Raw genomic sequence first — 18,342 nt, forward strand, 5'->3', positions numbered from 1 at the left:
AAAGAGACCCTTTTAATTTCTCAGGAACGAGAGCTGAAGCGGCAGCAGGCGGTCATGCTGAAAGAGCAGGTGAGTTCTCTCGTCTTAAAACGTTCAACCGTTCTCCGCCAATCGTTTCGTCGCTGTAGATTAGCGTGAGTGTGCGTGAGTGTGTCTCTCGTAGACGTAGAGGTGCTCTGTTTTACTTTTATCGCCTTCATTCGTTGCTCCCCGTTTATTTTTACGATGAGACCGACCTCCGAGCAAGTTGATCTTACGCGGAGATCGAATGAACCGGAAGGGGCCAGGAGATACCCCGTTTGTCGAGGAGCGTGCACAAAATAATTATTTTAGATATTGCAAACATATGAAGCGGAATATTTTACGTAATAGAATTGATTAATTATCGTATCTCGGAAACGGTGTTTTTATTAGTAGTGAAAACTTCGTGTAATCTGCATGCGATTTTTCCGTAGAAATGTTTGAGCGGAATATCTGATTTCGGTATTGTAGAGATTCGTGGAGATTTTCGTGAAAGATTTAATCTGACATAAATATTAATCTAGATATAATTTAAAACTGAGTTAAAAATCCAATCGAAGGAAACAGGACTAAATAAGAGCCATTCGCTGTTCTTGATGCGAAAGATTTATTCAATCATTGGTTAGTTCGAACGTTTCGGTCTGAGTTAAAAATATTCTAAAACGAAAAGTTACACACGTTTCTTAAGAATTTAAATTCTTTCTTTCTATATCATGATCTTTTTGCGTTTTAGAAAATGCACATTATTATTTCTGATCTTGAAAAACAGCACGTCGTACGGTAGCATTTATTCATGCCATTGTTCTGAAGTATTATGTTTGTTTTTGAGAGCAAGGAAGTCGTCTTGTGTTATTTTAATACGTTTAATACAGCAATTATTGAATAGAAACTACATTAAAGAAATTAATTACATATCCACATACGAGGGATACAATGCTATTATTTTATGTTTCTTCAGCGATTAATAAGTTTCAATTTACGTTGTAAAATATTCACTGTAGAAGAATCTAACATTCTGTGTTTCGGAGACCTACAGCTCTAACTCATTATTTATATTACCAATATTCATCGACATGAAAAAGTAAAATTGCTGTTGCGATTAATATATCATTTTCGGGGAAGTGTAATTCATCGCATATCACACGCGGAATGTCCAATCTTCATCGCGATGAGTTTCAATCACCGGATATCTGACGAATTTTGGAGTAAAATCTTTTTCAGCAAAAATTTCAATGAGAACCCGAGTATCGAAACATATACAGTGGAAATTGAAGGATGTTCGCAAATTAAAAACTTTTGGAACAGATAAAACTTCAATCTTTCTATTAGTTTCCAGTAGACTAATGAAAAGATTGAATTTATTACGAATTGTGTTGCTAAGACATTTAATTACATTAAATATAACGGACTTTTTATATTTCATTGAAAATATTGCAAAGTTTTGACACACAATGTTTCTAAGTTCTTACAAAAAAAAACCGTTTTATATCTTTCAAACGAGTTTAAATTTAACGAGAATGAAGATAAGACACCCCGCAATCACTTATCGCGCTCGCTTTATCTTGAAATCGAAAAAGTCAATCCAGCATAACATTGTCGCGCATTTGCTCAACAATCCTGTCGCGAAGGGGTCGTTCGCGCTGCCGATTTCGCGACACGATTTAACTCCGTGACAGACAGATAGCCGATAAGTAGAGAACATCTACACGGTAGAGAGCGAGGGAAAGATTGTTAGATTGAATGTGGCGGGGTTTGAGCACTAGTGGACTGTGGATGTGTTTTGTGCCGCAGATGTACATGCAGGAGCTCACCAAGCAGCGCGAGATGCTCTACACCGTCGAGCTGGTATGTCACATACCCAATCTAGCGTCTAACAGAAACGGCATTAACGAATTTAGCGACTTTGCTCTCGCAACTAACTCACCACCGGCTCTGCGTTACATCGCAAAACTGCGGCGTGCACACGAACGGCTTGTGCGTTACATTCCCGGCGGGTTTCGAACGTTTCAATTTCGAGATCTAACGATTGGCTTGTGCGGACCACGTGTCGCGGTTTACACATATCGTTCAACAACACCTTTCGGCATACCGTATCTTTGTCCGTAACGCAATAAGCTTACTTAATCTGTATCCGCTTTAGCTTCCACAAATCATTGCAGTTCATAAGCTTACATCTTGCGAAAAAAATAAAAGCACACATTCGCACCTCTCTGAGTTCAGTGCTAGGGAATCGAAAATTTCTCACTTGTTTTGCCACATAACGACGCGTTCGATAGAAACTTCTCTTGAGATTTTTAAGAACTTCAGGACTGATCCGGCTGAGGAAAGCGTTTCGGGTAGCTCGACCGCTAGATTTAGTTTGCTAGAAATTGCACGGTTTTCTGCGCACTGTAAATGTAAAAGAGCGGTTTCCGCCACGACGCGCCGGATTGCTCTCCTATTACTATCAGTGCATCCGTTTAACAATATTGTTCGTAATGTGTAATGCGTGGAAGAGTATTTGGGACGGTTGTAGAGTTTGGCCCGTTGTCCGTACGTGACATAGATACAGAGTAGAAGATCATGGGAACTGTATACAAATGGATAATTCAAGTAATAATTCTCGTTTCTTTAAAAGTTCGAATCAATTAAACGTTTATAAATTACAAATATAATCCTTGTGAAAAAAAACGTTAATTTTCTAAAATATAATGTTCTTAAAAGATTTTTTTAAGTTTAGTGAAGAATAGTATTTGCAAAAAATAATAGTTTCTTGTGATTTTTTACTCCACACACATATTACGCTTTATTGGCAATACACAAAGGAGAGTCTATATACACCACAATTTTGTCTTGATTCAATATTATCTGCATGAGCGCGCCAGATAGTTTTGCTGCGTGTTACTGTAACAATGAACGATGACCGCAGGAGAGGGAGAGAAGGAGGCAGCATATGGCCCTGGTACGGGCACTGGAGAACCGCCGGAAGATGGAGGAGAAAGAGAAGAAACGCCTGGAGGCCAGGGCCGAGAGGATAGCGACGAAGGAAAAGCGGGCAGAACAGAGGAGAGTCGAGATGGAGTTGATCGAACAAATTCGCAAGCCCGTGGAGGATATGGAGCTGACAGGTACGGGAACAAAAGAGTGACTGATATCATATTATGAGAACATTGCTCTTGCTACGTCACGTGGCGAGTTTGAGTGCTAAGTTCGTACATACATCTCTAACGAGAGTTTTGGACTAATGACTCTTAATTAATTCTTCCTTCTTCTAACTAATTTTTTCTAACTATTCTTTTAGATCACAGACCACTGCCAGAAGTCAAAAGAATACATGGACTTAAGCTCTCTGGGCAAGCGTTCGCAGACATCGTCATGGTCTTCGAATTTTTGCACAACTTCGGGGAGACTTTAGGATTCGGTGAGAGCATTTTGTTGTATACCTGTCAGAATAAAAAATCATTCATTATTTTACTTGGGATTGATTTTTATTGCCCTATTTTTTTGTAGATATGGAATCACTACCGAGTTTGAAGAGTCTTCAACTCGCTCTTCTCAACGACGAAGAAGCCGAAGAGGAGATGCTGTCGGTTATGACGCATCTGTTGGTGTGTGCCATTGAAGATCCCGGAATCCCGCAGCCGGCTAGACACACCACAGGCCTGGGTCAGAGTTTGCGTCAAGCTGACATCACTCACGCCAACATCAGTGAAGTACTGCGAATTTATTTGTACGCGAACGCAACCGGCGAAGTGAAGGCTCTGACAGGGGTGTGCCTTGAGCGTGAGCGCGACAAGAAATTTGCCGATCATCATCAGAACGGCGGCGATTACGCTTCGACCTGCTCGGGGAAGAACGCGCAGTTCTATGAGCACTTACATAACAACGAAACGTGGAAGATGTCGGAAAGATTGCGAGACAAGCCTTTCCTAGCGTTGAATCCGACGCATAAGGCGCAGATACTCGCTTTCCTTTGCAACGAGCTGCTGCAAAATAAGGCTGTGATCAGACAGATAGAGGGTAGCCTCGAGACGGTGGCTCAGCTGAGGAAGGAGAGATTCGTATTGGATACCAAAATCAGAAAGTAAGTTGCATGATACGAAAAATTAATTAATTGAAATATGAGATTGACCGAATAATTTTATTAAATCGATCGTAAGTGATTTTTTTTATATTAAAGATACATTAAGAGAAGCTAAATTAAATTATTTAAAGATACATTACAGATTAAATTAGGCTTTTTCAGACTTGTTTTAATAATATCTGTTATTTTTTGTTCATACAGGCTTAGACAATTACACAGTCGAAAAATCCGAATGGAAGCTGTAGGCGTCATTGTAAACAAGATTGGTGACACAATCACCATCGAGAAGAAGGAAGGTGAGGAAGAAGGCAATACTACGTCCACTGCCGTAGGTACGACACCTACACCGGACGAGATTCATCATGAGGACGAAGTAGAAGACATGTCTGAGAATGAGAGTGAAGGCACTCAGCCAGAAGAGGTATATCTTAGAACATCAATTTACTCTAAATTAATCTGAAGATTTATTTGATACTATCTGAAAAATAAAATTTCTTATTTAGGAGGAGGATAAAAATTTGTCTGGCGAAGAATTAGGTAAAAAATTGGATAAACTATTGAAGCAATCAGAGGAACAACTGCAAAAGTTGAACAGCTCTTCGAAGCAACTCCGTGCGCACATATTCGGCCAGGACAGGTATTGGAGGAGATACTGGGAATTAGCATGCGCCGGCGGCATCTTCGTGGAAGCCATGGAGAGCGCCGAACCGGAGATTCTCGACCTCCAAGCTGAGCTTGACGAGAAGTACAAAAACATGCCGGTAGAGGAGAAGTCCGAGGTGAAGCAAGAGGGCGAAGGCAAGACGAATTCCGAAAATCATGAAAATGAGGCGCCGAACGAAGTTAAGGATGAAAAGAAACACAATTCGAATGAGCAAGATGAGGATATGAAATCTCATGGGGATAAGCTGAAGTCCGAAGTGGAGGACGTTAACTGTAAGAAAGAGTCTGTACAAAATTGCAGCTCGGAGAATTCCGAGGGTGTAAAGGAGGAGAAGAGAAACAACGACGTTGATAGTACAATGACAGATGCGAAGACGAATGTCACGTCCGAAGAAATAAAACAAGAAACGCAGGTGATCAATACAGATGTCGATATGAAAGAGGAAGTGAAAAAGGAGAACGAGGAAATGGATGAAGATATGACGAAACCTTTGGTGAAAACGATGGAGGACAAGATTGTGGAAACGATACCGAATGGCGACAAGTTCAACCACGTCAATAATCTGCACAACGGGAAGGAACTCAACGGCTCCTTTATTTCTAGTGAGTTTCTATAAATCCTTGCCCGTGATAGACTCTTCATTATTTTTAATTAATATCAGTTATGTCGATCATTTCAGATAGCTGCAATGCCGAGCCTAATTGGTTTTCCATCTTACCGCGTGAAACGTGCGATACTCCGGGAGCTAGCACTAAGCAAATATTTGGCATAGCCGAGCCGACCGAGCTCAGAATCCCAATATTCCCACCGCCAGCTAGTCCGAGTTACGATAGATGTGACAGTCCAGCGCCCCTGATATTAACTCAAGATGAGGCAGTACAATTAGAATATTTGAAGGTGCATGGTTTACCGCCTCCTGGCGAAGCCAAACCGGTGCCGACTGGTAAGTCGAGTTGATTCGCGAATATTAAAATCAATACGGATGACTGTGTTTTCCAAATTTCTAATCATGTGACCTTATATACAGATCTGAGATACGGTTGGTGGAGGATAACAGATGTGGACACGTTCCAAGAGCTTCTCGAGCATCTACATTCTCGCGGCGTCCGCGAGAAAGAGTTGAAGCGCACAACGTGGGCGACGATGGAATCCTTTTTAGCTGTAACTGGTAAAATTAATGTTGATCCTGGCAACATCGCCGCCACGGAACTTCAAGGAGAATCAGACGATCCCAACACGCCAATTCCGAAGCCTGATAATCCGAGTAACTGGAGCGAGCAAGTTGCTCTGCGAGTAGATGCTCAACTCTTGGAGCAAGTGGAAGCGCTTGAAGATAAAGTGGCTAACGCTAGCATGCAAGTCAAAGGCTGGAAACTACCGCCGCGAGCAGGAACTGAGGAAGCCGAAGAAATTGAGAAGTTGAATGAAATGGAGAAGATTAGCGCGGTCGAGCAAGCGCGGCAAAGGCTACTTTCTTTGGAGGCAGCTATTGAAAGGAGATACTTGAAACCACCTTTAGGCGTTTGGTAAGATGAGTTTCTTTTTCAGTTAGTTATTTCATCTTTATGGTATACAATAACTATGTCTCACATAATTTCTTCAACATTCGGTGGTAAAAGGAAAAATTATGATTATGTATTTTGCAGGAAAATTATAAATAAAAATAATTATTGACAAAAAATAAAATAAATCTTAAATAAAATTTGATTAATTAAAGTGTCTTCTATTGTCACTGTTAAAGCACTCAATTAACATGTAAATTAAATTTGTTGAGCGAAAGGTGTATAATTTAATTATATTTTAATTTTGTAGCACGGGAGATCCCAACTTAACAGCCCTCAAGGCGGAACAGGCGGCGGCCGCTAACGCAAACTCGAATAATTCCGAGCAGAATAACCAGGCGCCTGCACCGCCAGAGGAAACAACGCCGCGGGGTCTGAACACTTGGCGGGAGGCGACAGCACGAGCGCACACGTCGGCGCAACTCGCTATGGCGCTCTACATGCTCGAGGCCAGCATCGCTTGGGACAAGAGCATCATGAAGGCTGTGAGTCTAACAACAGCTAGAAACTCGGTCTGCGCCAAGCTACGAAACCGCTGCGTCTCACTCAAAGCTACCAATCAGTACAAACAGCTATTGACTACTTCTCAGACCTCTGTGGGTATTCGCACTAACTTACTAACCGAAACGTTCTTTGCTACCCCCGCACCCGATACCTTTGTCCTTTCCGTTGAATGGCTCACAGAGAGTACGTCGCCTCGAATGGATATCGACAGGTGTCTACTCGATCCGATGACCGGAGCCTAAACGATATGTTTCTCACGCGACAGTATTCTTACAATATGTTCGCTTCCAGTTCTCATTCAAAAATTCTAATATATATCACGCGTGCGAAGAACTGGCAATGAAATTTGCATACATCCGTTGGATTTCGCTCTGTTCGCGGGATACCTGGATACTTGTTTCATTTATCTTAATTTATGTGCATTTACATAAATTAAACGTACGTCCATTGATGAATCATATTCATGAATTATTGAATATTGGGATGCATAATGTCTGTAACATATAATAAATCATAACAAAACTCGCGTTAAGAAAAATGTGCGTTAAGAATGTACACTCAATGGTGGTCAGAGTCTAACGTAACGGTTGCATGCAAAACTGCCGCTTACTATTTGTTCATTTTTTTAAATTATTTAATATCTTTGTTTTTTAATTTTTACGTTCGCATAGCTCTAGTTCGCTTTTTCACATTTTATGCATTCGGGAAAATCCCGTTGCTGTTCTTGTTACTATCGTGATTGATTTACTGTAGCTCACATTTGTATTATTGCACGAATTTTAGATATATTTATTTATCATTTGAATGCATAAAGCATACCTTAGTCTGTAGTATTTGAGAAACAAAACTCAAAAATATATTCCTGTAACTTATTATTTTGTGAATATTTATTTGCCATACTAAATTATTTTGAATTAATTTATTATACATAGATCTTATTTAACTTAGTGCGTAATTTTTGATCGTGTTTTTGCGCTTTATTAATTGGATACACACGAATTGTGTACATAGAGCTTTGTTGTTGCTTTTAAAAGTTTTAAAAAATGCTCGACTAACAAACAGTGCTACAATCTTCATGCTATTTTAGCCACATGAAAGATTAATTCTTCCATTCTCTCTTAAATGAGAAATTCATTCGTTTTGGTTGCAGAATTGCCAGTTTTGTCACAGTGGAGACAACGAAGATAAGCTGCTGCTCTGTGATGGCTGTGACCGTGGCTACCATACTTACTGTTTCCGTCCAAAAATGGAAAACATTCCTGATGGTGACTGGTGAGTAACACTCTTGTGTATCATATTCTTACCTAATTCTATTTTAAGTTTTTCAAAGAGTTTCAAACTTTCCCTATTACTTTCAGGTATTGTCACGAATGTATGAACAAAGCAACAGGTGAACGCAATTGTTTAGTGTGTGGAAAAAGAGCGGGTAAAAACCTGGTCCTATGCGAACTCTGCCCTAGGGCTTATCACACTGACTGCCATAATCCTGTCATGCCAAAAGTAAGTAATTGCCGAAATGTATCTCTGTTGAAGATATTATTTTTTAACAAAGTCAAGTGTGTTGTTTCGAAGCCTAGATTTTATTGTATGCAACACGCTCTGCTTACAGATGCCACGAGGAAAATGGTATTGCTCTAATTGCCACAGTAAACAACCAAAGAAGAGAAATAGTAGTCGAAGGAGTCATACCAAAGGGGGAGGCACCAGAGAAAGTGAAAGTTCTGATCATCCACCAGCTAGGTGATTACGTTAAAAACAAACAAACATTGTCAAGTTGCTGGCTTAATGACGTTTCATGCGAAGTATATTAGAAAACAGCTATAATGAATGATTTGATAATATTCATCGCAGCCGCAAATGGCGGACAAGTATTATTCCCGATTGAATAAAGTAATCTCAAAACGAATCTAACTGTATACGAAAACTATCTGTATACACTGTACTCACATGCGATTACCTACTTGATCCTCGGCCCGTGTCGCAATACCGCCGAGAATTTTTGTCGTCTCGAGGAACTTCTCCTTTTACGCAGGGTGTTCTAATGAGAGGCTAGAGATCCCATTTTTCATTCTTTGAAGGCGGTTGTCACTGATAGATTTTTCCGAGTGGTTTCCGTTCCTTCGGTGTCTCGTCTCAAGTTTCTCCGCCGGGACACCCTGTACATTCATGATACATCGTTGTTTGCCTAGTGTACTTGCGATCGCCGACTGTGGGATAGGTATTTTCTCAGAAATATTCATCGTAACAGTAGATCCGCCTTCAGATCGTATATGACGAGTCGGAAAAATATAAACGAGAGAGCGCAAGAGGGCGAAAAATAGAACGGAAAAAGTAATAAAGAGCGAACGAGAGACAGAGAGTCAGAGAGAACGCAAATAATTCATCGGGAGCAGCGTACCCGTCTCAGCCGGACACACGATCGAATCTTATGCAATTCGTCCTTGCGCATTCGTCCAGAGGCTTTTATGACGGGAAACCTCCTGCAGAACGGAAGCTAATCGTGCAAATAATTTCTCTGTTGTTTTGCGCCGCAGTCCAACGCCATCAACGGCATCGAACACGCACGTAGAGGATGTCAGTTCGTCGGAACCGCCGACTCCTACCGCCTCACCACGGAAGGAGGGTAACAATCGGACGCTCACGAAGAAGCAACAACGAGAGCTGGCGCCTTGTAAGATACTCCTCGAACAGTTGGAGCAGCAGGACGAGGCCTGGCCGTTCCTCCTGCCGGTGAACACCAAACAGTTCCCGACCTACAAGAAAATCATAAAAACCCCCATGGATCTCAGTACGATTAAGAAGAAATTGCAGGACTCCGCGTAAGTTGTCCAATACGCGCCAGCGATTAGTTAAGTGAACGTACTATCTTTAGCTGCCTTTCCTCTCAAAATCTCTTGGTCTTTAAGACAGGCCTAATAGATCTAATATATACACACACACAGACTGATCGCAAAAATAAAATAAAAATATATAAAACAATCTGTTGACCGGTCGTCAACCTTGGTCGGCATTGGAAGGCTGAAGTTTTTCACAACGAGTGCTTCTCGATGCAGGTACAAGTCTCGCGATGAGTTTTGCGCCGATGTCAGGCAGATGTTCATCAACTGCGAGGTATTCAACGAGGACGACAGTCCTGTGGGCAAGGCCGGCCACGGGATGCGCAGTTTCTTCGAAATGCGCTGGACCGAGATCACCGGCGCGCCACCTCCGCATCCGCAAACGCATAGCTGAGGCTCGGTACGTTCGCGCAACACCTGCAACAGCTTCGCTCACTTCTACTATTAGGATACGCGCCGCGTCACTGACCGCGACTAGACCGACAGTCGTCGAAAGGGACTCTGATCCATCCCTCTACCACTTCACTTCCGAGCATTAGTCGGCCTCGTTCTAGCGGCCGATCGAATTTTCCATTGTAATAGTAATCGTTGCGAACGCGGGCACGCTCTCGCCTATCTCGCGTATCATCCATTCTCGCTGTTCATCACGTACGCGAGTGCGTTTTTTCTCGCGTTTCATAAGACGCTCTAGTACTCGGGTATATACTGTGACACGAATGTCTCGTACTTTATTTCCTTGTTAGCACTTATGACGCGGTTTTCGTCAAACCTACTCATTGTAAAGTATTATAGCGAGACGTTCTCAGCCGATCGGACACTCGGCTTCGGTTTAACGAATATTGATAAAGGTGCGAGAAGCTTCGCACTTAGGTCGAGATCTTGGTCTGCGTTAACAAGCACCTCCTCGACGTGATTAATCAGATACGAGTACGCGCGCATCATTTCGATCCCCGATCGATCGGGACGGAGCAATGCGAATGGTCATTGTACTTACCGATAAACAAGTGAACGTTTGCCTAAGCGACAAAAAAAAGTGTAATTTGCGATTGTATTATACGGGCTTAATGCCGACGCATCGTCGGCGAAAGAAATATTTTGCAAAGTAATAAATGTGAAAAAGAGAGAAGTTATATATGTATATATATAATTATGAATATGAATATAGTGTATATGTATACAGAATCTATATACACACATATATTGTACACATGTCACAACATGCATACATTCAAACGTACATTTGCCCACGGATGAGCACGATAAGGGTATTATTCGCCGTAGAAGTAGAATAGACAAAATGATGAGCGAAGTTAATGTTTGAATTTGTAGTATAATAGTCTGGCTAATCAGAATAACTTTTGTTCGCAAATTACAAAAAGAAACTTGATTCGTTCTCAGCACAAGCGAAGAGATCAGGCAACTTGCGTCCGACGAGAAAGAATAAAGTTTTTTTTTAATAATTTGAGAGTAAGATTTATTCCGGCCATGTGCGGACCGTCGTATTACAAATTGAAGAAAAGATCTTAACACCGTTTCGCAGAACCATTTTGGTTTCTTATGTTTTTTTGCATTTAATTTTGGATTTCGTTAACTTGTGAGTTGTATGACGCATGATGTACGCAGAACGTATATATATTATTCGTGATATAACGAAGAGAAAGAAAATATTCGTATTTTCACACATCAGTATTCCGAGACGAGACTATACGTCTTTACTGTGACTGTTGTATTGATTCGCGGATATTTAAAATCTGGTAAATTAATAAGTGTAGGATCTATCATAACTTCAATTACTTTTTTAAAAACGAAGAAATTTAGACGGTTATTATTACTTAGTCAATTCCCCATTAATTAATTAACCATGTGTCGGGTCTTGCGTACCCTATGTATGAACGATACTTTGAGAACTCTGCTCGTAGAAAAAAAAATGTCAAGTCTTTCTAGAATACTCCGTCTGCTTGATTTTATGCAACACAACGTCGTTTCGACTAGTATACGTTGCGATTGTGCAAATCTAAACTCTTCCACTGCCGTTAGAGAGATTCGCATTGCGTTAAGCTAATCAATCCAAAATATTTATTATTTAGAGATTATTAACTGATTGTGCGCGCGGAAATGTTCATTATCCGCGTCCATTTAGCTTCCTATCTTTCGTTCATCGAGTCATAAAAGTTCCGAATCAACGCAACATACGCACGACAAAATTATTCAGGGACGACACCACCATTGTCTGTCAGGCTGATCCGAAAATGCGATCAGCGTGAAGATTATTCGAATGCAGTAAGAAGAATGCATCGCACAGCGAGCGCCTTTGAGAGAACGAATTCTTTTCCGGGAGTAACGAATACGATTACGTTTTTATTGTCATTGAAAAGCTAGGTTTTCGTAATTACACCGTGCGTAGTATTATTATTATAATATAAGAATTATATCGCAATTCTGTCCGCGTCCGTCGAGCTCGACGACGCGGAGACTCGCGTCGGTTCTCTGCCATCAGCGCGGAGTTTCCCCAAGGACGACAATCGACGCTCGGTCGATCGTCGAAAGATCTTTTCGAACCAAGTGTCTCGTCGTCGCAACATCGCCGTAGAATAAACGCGAAGGAAATAGCACATCGCGCTGCGCACGATAGATTGTCAGACGGCGACGAGAATTTCTCCGATTAGTAATAAACGTGATACCTTTGTGAGTGCGATCATCTTACGCGAGACGGTGTCGACAATGTGACGAGAGCACATTAACACTTGTATCTTGTTTTGTATGTAATTGATGTACATTATTGCTCGTAATAGCGAAATAGTTGGTAAATAGCGAGAGGAACCCGAGGGAAAGGGGAGTTCAGCCGTAGTGTGACGTGCTAAATGATTACGGTTTAAAGAAAAAGGAAAAAAAAACATTCGTAGCGTGTAAAAGTATTAGCTAGAGTATAAATGCCTGCGGAGGGGCGACGACGAAGTAAAAAGTAAATAATATCGTTCGGGGTGCGAAATTGAAACGGGAGCGTCGTAATTTAGGAACGAACATCCGGTAAGATCGCTGACGAGATTGCGCGATAATTATAAATTCTGTGGCGTCCCATTGTGTCGAGTGTCGAGAAATAGCTCGCTAGTTTCACCCGTGAAGATTTGCTGATGAGAATAAAAAAAAAAAAAGAATCTAACAGATCTTATATGATTTTAAGAACCTACGAATTTAATTATTAATCTGTCTCGACGGTTGAGATACAGCATTCACACTCAGTGTATTAATTTGTGAAAGTCGTAGGAAATTTTATTTCTGTTTCTTTTTTTTCCTGTTTGTCTCCGTTTCTCGACACCATGTCTAATTTTAGTTTATGTAAAAAAGAAAAAAAAAGAGAACAACCGCTAGCTCTCGCAATATACGACGGCACGAGACTGCAGTCAGTTCATATGTATAAGTTCATTGTAAAGCGCAGATTTGTGGGGCATTTTGTCGATCTTACCGATTGTTCTTCGGGAGGCACCGGCGCACGTTTGGAGCACCGCGCCTCGCACCGTCATACAGTAGCCGATACGTTTAGACATCTCATACATTCAGACGACAAAACCGACACAACAGAAACAAATAATTTTTTAAAATTTAATTATTATTTAAATAGTACAGTTACATTGTTAGTACGAATAACGACGCTTTTTATACGAATTTTAGTTTTTAAACGTCGATCTTACGATATATATATATATAGTATAAATAAATGAATAAATATATATATATATATATATAGTATATAAAAATGAGAGACAATGGTAATAATAATAATAATTGATATCGATTAACTAAGGAGCGGAAGATAAAGAAAAACGAAGGCAGTGTGTGGGAGAAGAGCAAGTGAACGAGCACGAGAATGAAAGAAAAAGAGAGAAAGATAAATGAGAGTGCATGTGTGTGCGAATGAAAATGAAAGAGAGAGAGAGAGAGAGAAAGATTAAGTTAGGTGATTGTTTGTCTATCGTATACACGAAGGCATACGTTAGGTAGCCTCGATGCTATTTAAACAGACTTAATTAATGTATTGCAAATGAATTAATAAAGTGTAAGCGAAGCGTGTATCTATATAGTGCGACTTTTTTCTTTTGGCAACTACAATAAAATTCTCGATGAGCAGTTAAGACCTCCTGGCACCTGGAAATCAAGATATACAACAGACTGAGACACCTTTTCCCTACAAAAAAATAACTTTACCGGAATGTATGTCTGTATCGATTTTACCTTGATGCTGGTGAAAATCTTATTAAACATCCTTAATTCATATTTTTAGATATTTTAGTCATTCTTAAATTAAAATCATATTGAGGAGAGATTGACGTTTTCCAAGAATAATACTAAACTTCTTCCGTCTTGATATTTATTTCGTTCTTATAGATTTACTTGATTGTTAACGAATTACTAGCAATACGCAAAGGCGTAGAAGGCACTGATATTATTATACAATTAATATTACATGTGTAGCAGTACAATATATATTAATTAGCAATTAATATTACATCATATAACAGTATTAATATATTATTTAATTATCAGTGCTTGCTACGATTTCTCTCGTTGATCTTCGAGACACGTGCGAGATTCGAATTCGCCGCCGTGGCGCATGCGCGATGCCGGTCGTTGCAACAAAACTGACTTCAGAGTGGATCGTGTGGTGTGGATCGTGCAACGGCAACGGGTAATGAGGACTTGAGGGCTTTGAGGCTTTGAGGGATAAATCACAAATGCTCAGCTCTGTTCGCGGCGGTGAGTCACCTGTGTACGGGTACAGGTGCGCGCAAGTAACGAGGCACGGTACTCGATCGCCGCATGGCTCGTGCCGGCGAGAGGGGATCGGTTACGCGCCCGTCGATCAATCGTCCCGCGGAGCGGCTCGTCCCGCACGTCGCTCGCGACAGTTCGGTATTGCCCACGTGAACGTGTCCCGATCATCATGCGATGACGGTTTTCAACTACCTTTGTAGGACTGCCAGTGAGTATAACGATTCGGTGGCCGAGCGTGATTCACCCGAGCGGCTCCTCTCTCACCGTCCCCGTCCGCTCCGCAATTTTATTTCATCGTATTCTGCATTGTTCGCCGCGATCACATGTATGTTGAGAGAACCGATAAGAATTAATCAGTGCCACGCTTACTAAAGGAGGAATCGAGAATTGTCTCGAATACGGATCTTAATACCATCTCGAAACGGAATTTTCCTACCGAAGCCCAATGCGCTTCTTACTTACTGTCTTGTTTTTTCCTCCTTTTTACTGGCAGCAAAATTTAAATATATTATACCATCCCGTTTCGAGCGCGGAAAGTGTAAGAAAGTGGCGGCCTAATGTCATCGTTTTCACTTCACGCAACACGATGATTTATTGCATACTCACGACAGGTCATGATAGGTATACCGCGATAACATTGACGTGTATAACCTTTCCGAAGAGGAACAATTGTTTATAAGGGAAAATCACCTTGGCACTTGTCGCGTATGACACTTAGGTGTCATTTTTTATGGCACGAGGGGAAGGAGAACAATTCTTATGACGTTTTAATGACAGCTCGTAATTGCTTTTTATCGTGCGATGCGATTAGGCAACTATCTCATATCTCTGAACGATAGGATCAGGTCAAAGGCAATTGAGGAAACATTTTATCATGTCGTATTTTATCAGGGAATATTTCTCTCACATATATGTTTAATGTATGCTGAAGACAAATTGAAGCTCTATCTTGAAAAAATGCGTCTTTTAATGTTCTTATTATTATATATTTGAAAAATAAAACAAGAACGGCGAATTTTATTAAATTAATTTAATTTAATTATTGTAAGTTAAACGATACATGTAATGTTTTTATTAAATGTTTAACTCCACTTTACTTATAGCATATTAATGATTTCAAAGAAAAACTATGAGTATGAGCTCCATAAATATTTATTTCAAGTTTCAAACTTTTAAAGTTTTATTAATTAGTATAGTTAATTAAATTGTAATTTTGATTAAAATTGATAAAAATACATTTTAAAAATAGCCTCTGTATCTGTTAAATTATATACATCAGATTGATAATTGATATCTGATTATCTCATGCATTCAACGGCAAGTTAATTACATAAGCTAATATTTATGATTTGTTTTTTTAGGAACGCTGCAGCTTTTACAGTCTCCTTCTACCAATGTACACAGAAGTCTGCGCTTTTTCATTCGAAATGAATCCAGTTTTGTGCCTAAGAAGGTACTTATCGTGGCAAAATTGTCCCGGTATCATTTCGAAAGGTTACGGGAACCCGGGCTCAACGAGACCCAGCTGAAGATGAAACTAATCGAAAGAGGTTCGGATTATGATACCATGCTCGCCAGTCACTTGGCCACCAAGGCTGTGGAAGATCAAATCATCCAGATCTTGCGAAAGATGAACGTGGAGTATAGGATAATAGATAGGTAAGCTCAAATCTTTTTAATAAAAAAATATATATATAAAATTAGCAAAAATTAGCAAAAACTCTCATTTACTTTCTTAAATTCGTGATAATGTTGAAGAAAATTCATATTTGTGTGAATTTGAAAAACTACTCCGATCTGTTTATTTCAAAATTGAAATATTAGTTGTTAAATATTTGTCGCAAAGTAAAAATATATCGTATTTTTTTAGAACAAGTTTAGACCAGTCGCTTTTTACATGGGCGGATTTAGTACTGCCGATTGGCGGTGATGGAACGTTTCTCTTAGCCTCGAATTTAATATTCGATAATAAAAAACCGATAATGGGCATTAATTCGTATCCTGAGAAGTCGGAAGGCTACCTCCTGTTGTCGGCGAAGTACACGAATGCCATACCAGAGATTTTCGAAATGCTAAGAGCAGGCCACTACAATACACTCATGCGAAGGCGAATACGGATCACTTTAAAGGGAGAAGAGATATGGCAGCCTCCCTTTCACATGCATGAGAAAGGACGCATCGTTGGCAGTGACAGGCACGTTATATTAATATTATAATTAAATTATCAAGCATTTATATTTATTAGATTACAGACTTTCTCAGCGACGGTTTATCTTTGGAATTTACATCTATCGTTTCTGCACTCTTTACTGCAATACAAGCTTTAATTATCATGTATTTATTACTTGTAGGTTTTATACAAACGAGAAGTTCGAAAGCAAGTATAGCATTACCAACATAGAGTTACCAAAAGAAAGGCGTCTACCTTGGTTGGGGCTTAATGAAGTGAGTTTATTCATGTTCCTCGATGCACACGCATGTATTAGAAAGTCGAGTGATCCGACTTACTCTTTTACGCATATCTCAGGCCTGGTATTTGTCGCTAGGTTTTCATGGGTGAAACGTTATCGGCACGGACGAGTTCTTTACTTATAAAGTTCGATGAGGACCAAGAGTATCACAAAGTAAAGGGTTCCGGTTTGTGCGTGAGCACCGGGACAGGGTCAACGTCTTGGTATAAATCTATACACAGTCTAAACCATCAAACCGTGCGGGAAATATTGAGCCTCGTGGATACCAAACGGCAATTTACCAATGACGAAATTGATATGATCTGTTCGGCGTTCAATAGCAGCTTGCGATTTGACGCAGGTCAGTAAGTGTGTTATCTGAATAACAAGAGAAGATATGACGTTATATTTAAAGAGTATACAATTGTTTACAGAGGATTGCAAACTGTGTTATTCCATAAGAGATATGATAGTTACCAATGCAATACCCGTTCCGAAAGACGTGCACACTCGTGGTTTCTGTAGGAAGGCCACTGTGCAATCGCAATGCTTCGATGCAGGTTTAGTTCTCGACGGTGGAATAGCGGTCCCCTTCAACTTCGGCACCATCGCGGAAATAGAGACTTTTCCCGAAGACTCATTACGTACTATTACACTTCTTGATTGAATTGAACGCTTTCCAACGAATCAGGACATTCAAGTAGTATTTTTGTGATAAATATGAAACTTAATAACCGTGTAAAATCAATCTCACATTAATAATTTCTAATGAACAAACGTTTGTAGACGTCTGTAATATAAATATTTACATTAAATATTATATGTATAATACTTAATGGTTATAGACGCGTATAGACGCGCGATTGAAATGCCGTTATCCAATAATTATTTCTGTTCGGGTATTAACGAAACTTTGGAATGGAAAGAACACTATAAGCAAGCTATTTAATTTGAAAAAAGAAAATTTTGTGGGAGTATCATAATTCCATGTCTTTCAAGACTAAATCTGTCAAAATACAATTTTATATATATAACATGTATTTAAGATTTAGTGCATTACATATTATTATTACTATAAGTTGGTGTACTAAACTAAGACTAAAAATTCCAAATATCGACACTTATGAGCTAGTCTGAAAAAAAAACTAGATTGTTATTATGTACATTTAGAATATTTTAACTCATATAAATATAAGCCAGGAAACTTTTTATATATGTCAATGTATTTGTTTACTGAATTGAATAAACTTAGAATGTATTTTATGATAAGTCTTTTCACATATTATTTTTATAATATATGTATTATAACTTTAATAATTTTTCAAGAATTTTAAAAGAAGTGTACTCCAACTTTAGCTACTTTTTATCCGAGTATATTCTCCGACGGTGATAACGGCGATAACTTCGACGATTTTTCAAAGATTTCGAAAGAAGTCTACTCCAACTTTAGCTACCTCTTATTGGAATATGC

At 39.7% G+C, this 18,342-nt stretch overlaps 2 protein-coding genes and 1 long non-coding RNA gene across 15 annotated transcripts in view; 2 read left to right on the forward strand and 1 right to left on the reverse strand.

Annotated features, from left to right (window-relative positions):
- The window catches only part of LOC139770720 (bromodomain adjacent to zinc finger domain protein 2B-like), a 150,704-nt gene extending 136,977 nt beyond the window's left edge, over positions 1-13,727 (forward strand). For 6 of the 12 annotated variants that reach the window (XM_071702838.1, XM_071702842.1, XM_071702846.1 and 3 more), the window contains 15 exons: positions 25-69; positions 1,813-1,866; positions 2,930-3,128; positions 3,302-3,421; positions 3,511-4,084; positions 4,286-4,505; positions 4,588-5,350; positions 5,410-5,691; positions 5,776-6,274; positions 6,561-6,906; positions 7,965-8,086; positions 8,173-8,314; positions 8,424-8,554; positions 9,349-9,633; positions 9,868-13,727. In XM_071702838.1, coding sequence (XP_071558939.1) covers positions 25-69; positions 1,813-1,866; positions 2,930-3,128; positions 3,302-3,421; positions 3,511-4,084; positions 4,286-4,505; positions 4,588-5,350; positions 5,410-5,691; positions 5,776-6,274; positions 6,561-6,906; positions 7,965-8,086; positions 8,173-8,314; positions 8,424-8,554; positions 9,349-9,633; positions 9,868-10,045 — 3,960 coding nt within the window. In that variant the 3' untranslated portion in view covers positions 10,046-13,727. The remainder of the gene's footprint in view (positions 1-24; positions 70-1,812; positions 1,867-2,929; positions 3,129-3,301; positions 3,422-3,510; positions 4,085-4,285; positions 4,506-4,587; positions 5,351-5,409; positions 5,692-5,775; positions 6,275-6,560; positions 6,907-7,964; positions 8,087-8,172; positions 8,315-8,423; positions 8,555-9,348; positions 9,634-9,867) is intronic. The other 6 variants (XM_071702841.1, XM_071702847.1, XM_071702849.1 and 3 more) reach the window with 3 other exon arrangements.
- LOC139770725 (uncharacterized) overlaps positions 1-18,342 on the reverse strand; it is an 82,545-nt gene that overhangs the window by 10,638 nt on the left and 53,565 nt on the right. Inside the window, exon 1 of one of the 2 annotated variants that reach the window (XR_011717809.1) lies at positions 8,762-8,889. The exons of the other annotated variant lie outside the window; for it this stretch is intronic. This is a non-coding gene — a long non-coding RNA (uncharacterized lncRNA). Of the gene's footprint in view, positions 1-8,761; positions 8,890-18,342 lie in introns of those variants that run through there. 2 annotated transcript variants of the gene reach the window in all.
- On the forward strand, positions 14,300-18,140 carry LOC139770724 (NAD kinase 2, mitochondrial-like). The gene is made up of 6 exons (XM_071702856.1): positions 14,300-14,629; positions 15,783-16,080; positions 16,292-16,615; positions 16,773-16,866; positions 16,968-17,232; positions 17,306-18,140. The coding sequence occupies exons 1-6, from the start codon at positions 14,596-14,598 to the stop codon at positions 17,536-17,538; spliced, it is 1,248 nt and encodes a 415-aa protein (XP_071558957.1). The 5' UTR covers positions 14,300-14,595; the 3' UTR covers positions 17,539-18,140.

This window comes from Temnothorax nylanderi, unplaced genomic scaffold (genome assembly GCF_030848795.1).
Source record: "Temnothorax nylanderi isolate EJ_2023f unplaced genomic scaffold, tnyl_v1.0 TNYL_tig0032_pilon, whole genome shotgun sequence".
NCBI classification, from domain to species: Eukaryota; Metazoa; Arthropoda; class Insecta; order Hymenoptera; family Formicidae; genus Temnothorax; species Temnothorax nylanderi.

Bases quoted from the DNA above. Each gene is read 5' to 3' on its own strand.
- LOC139770724 (XM_071702856.1), top strand. From the start codon at position 14,596: ATGACGGTTTTCAACTACCTTTGTAGGACTGCCA. The intron at 14,630-15,782 runs GTGAGTATAACG...TTGTTTTTTTAG, and splicing joins CTACCTTTGTAGGACTGCCA to GAACGCTGCAGCTTTTACAG. The intron at 17,233-17,305 runs GTCAGTAAGTGT...AATTGTTTACAG, and splicing joins CAGCTTGCGATTTGACGCAG to AGGATTGCAAACTGTGTTAT.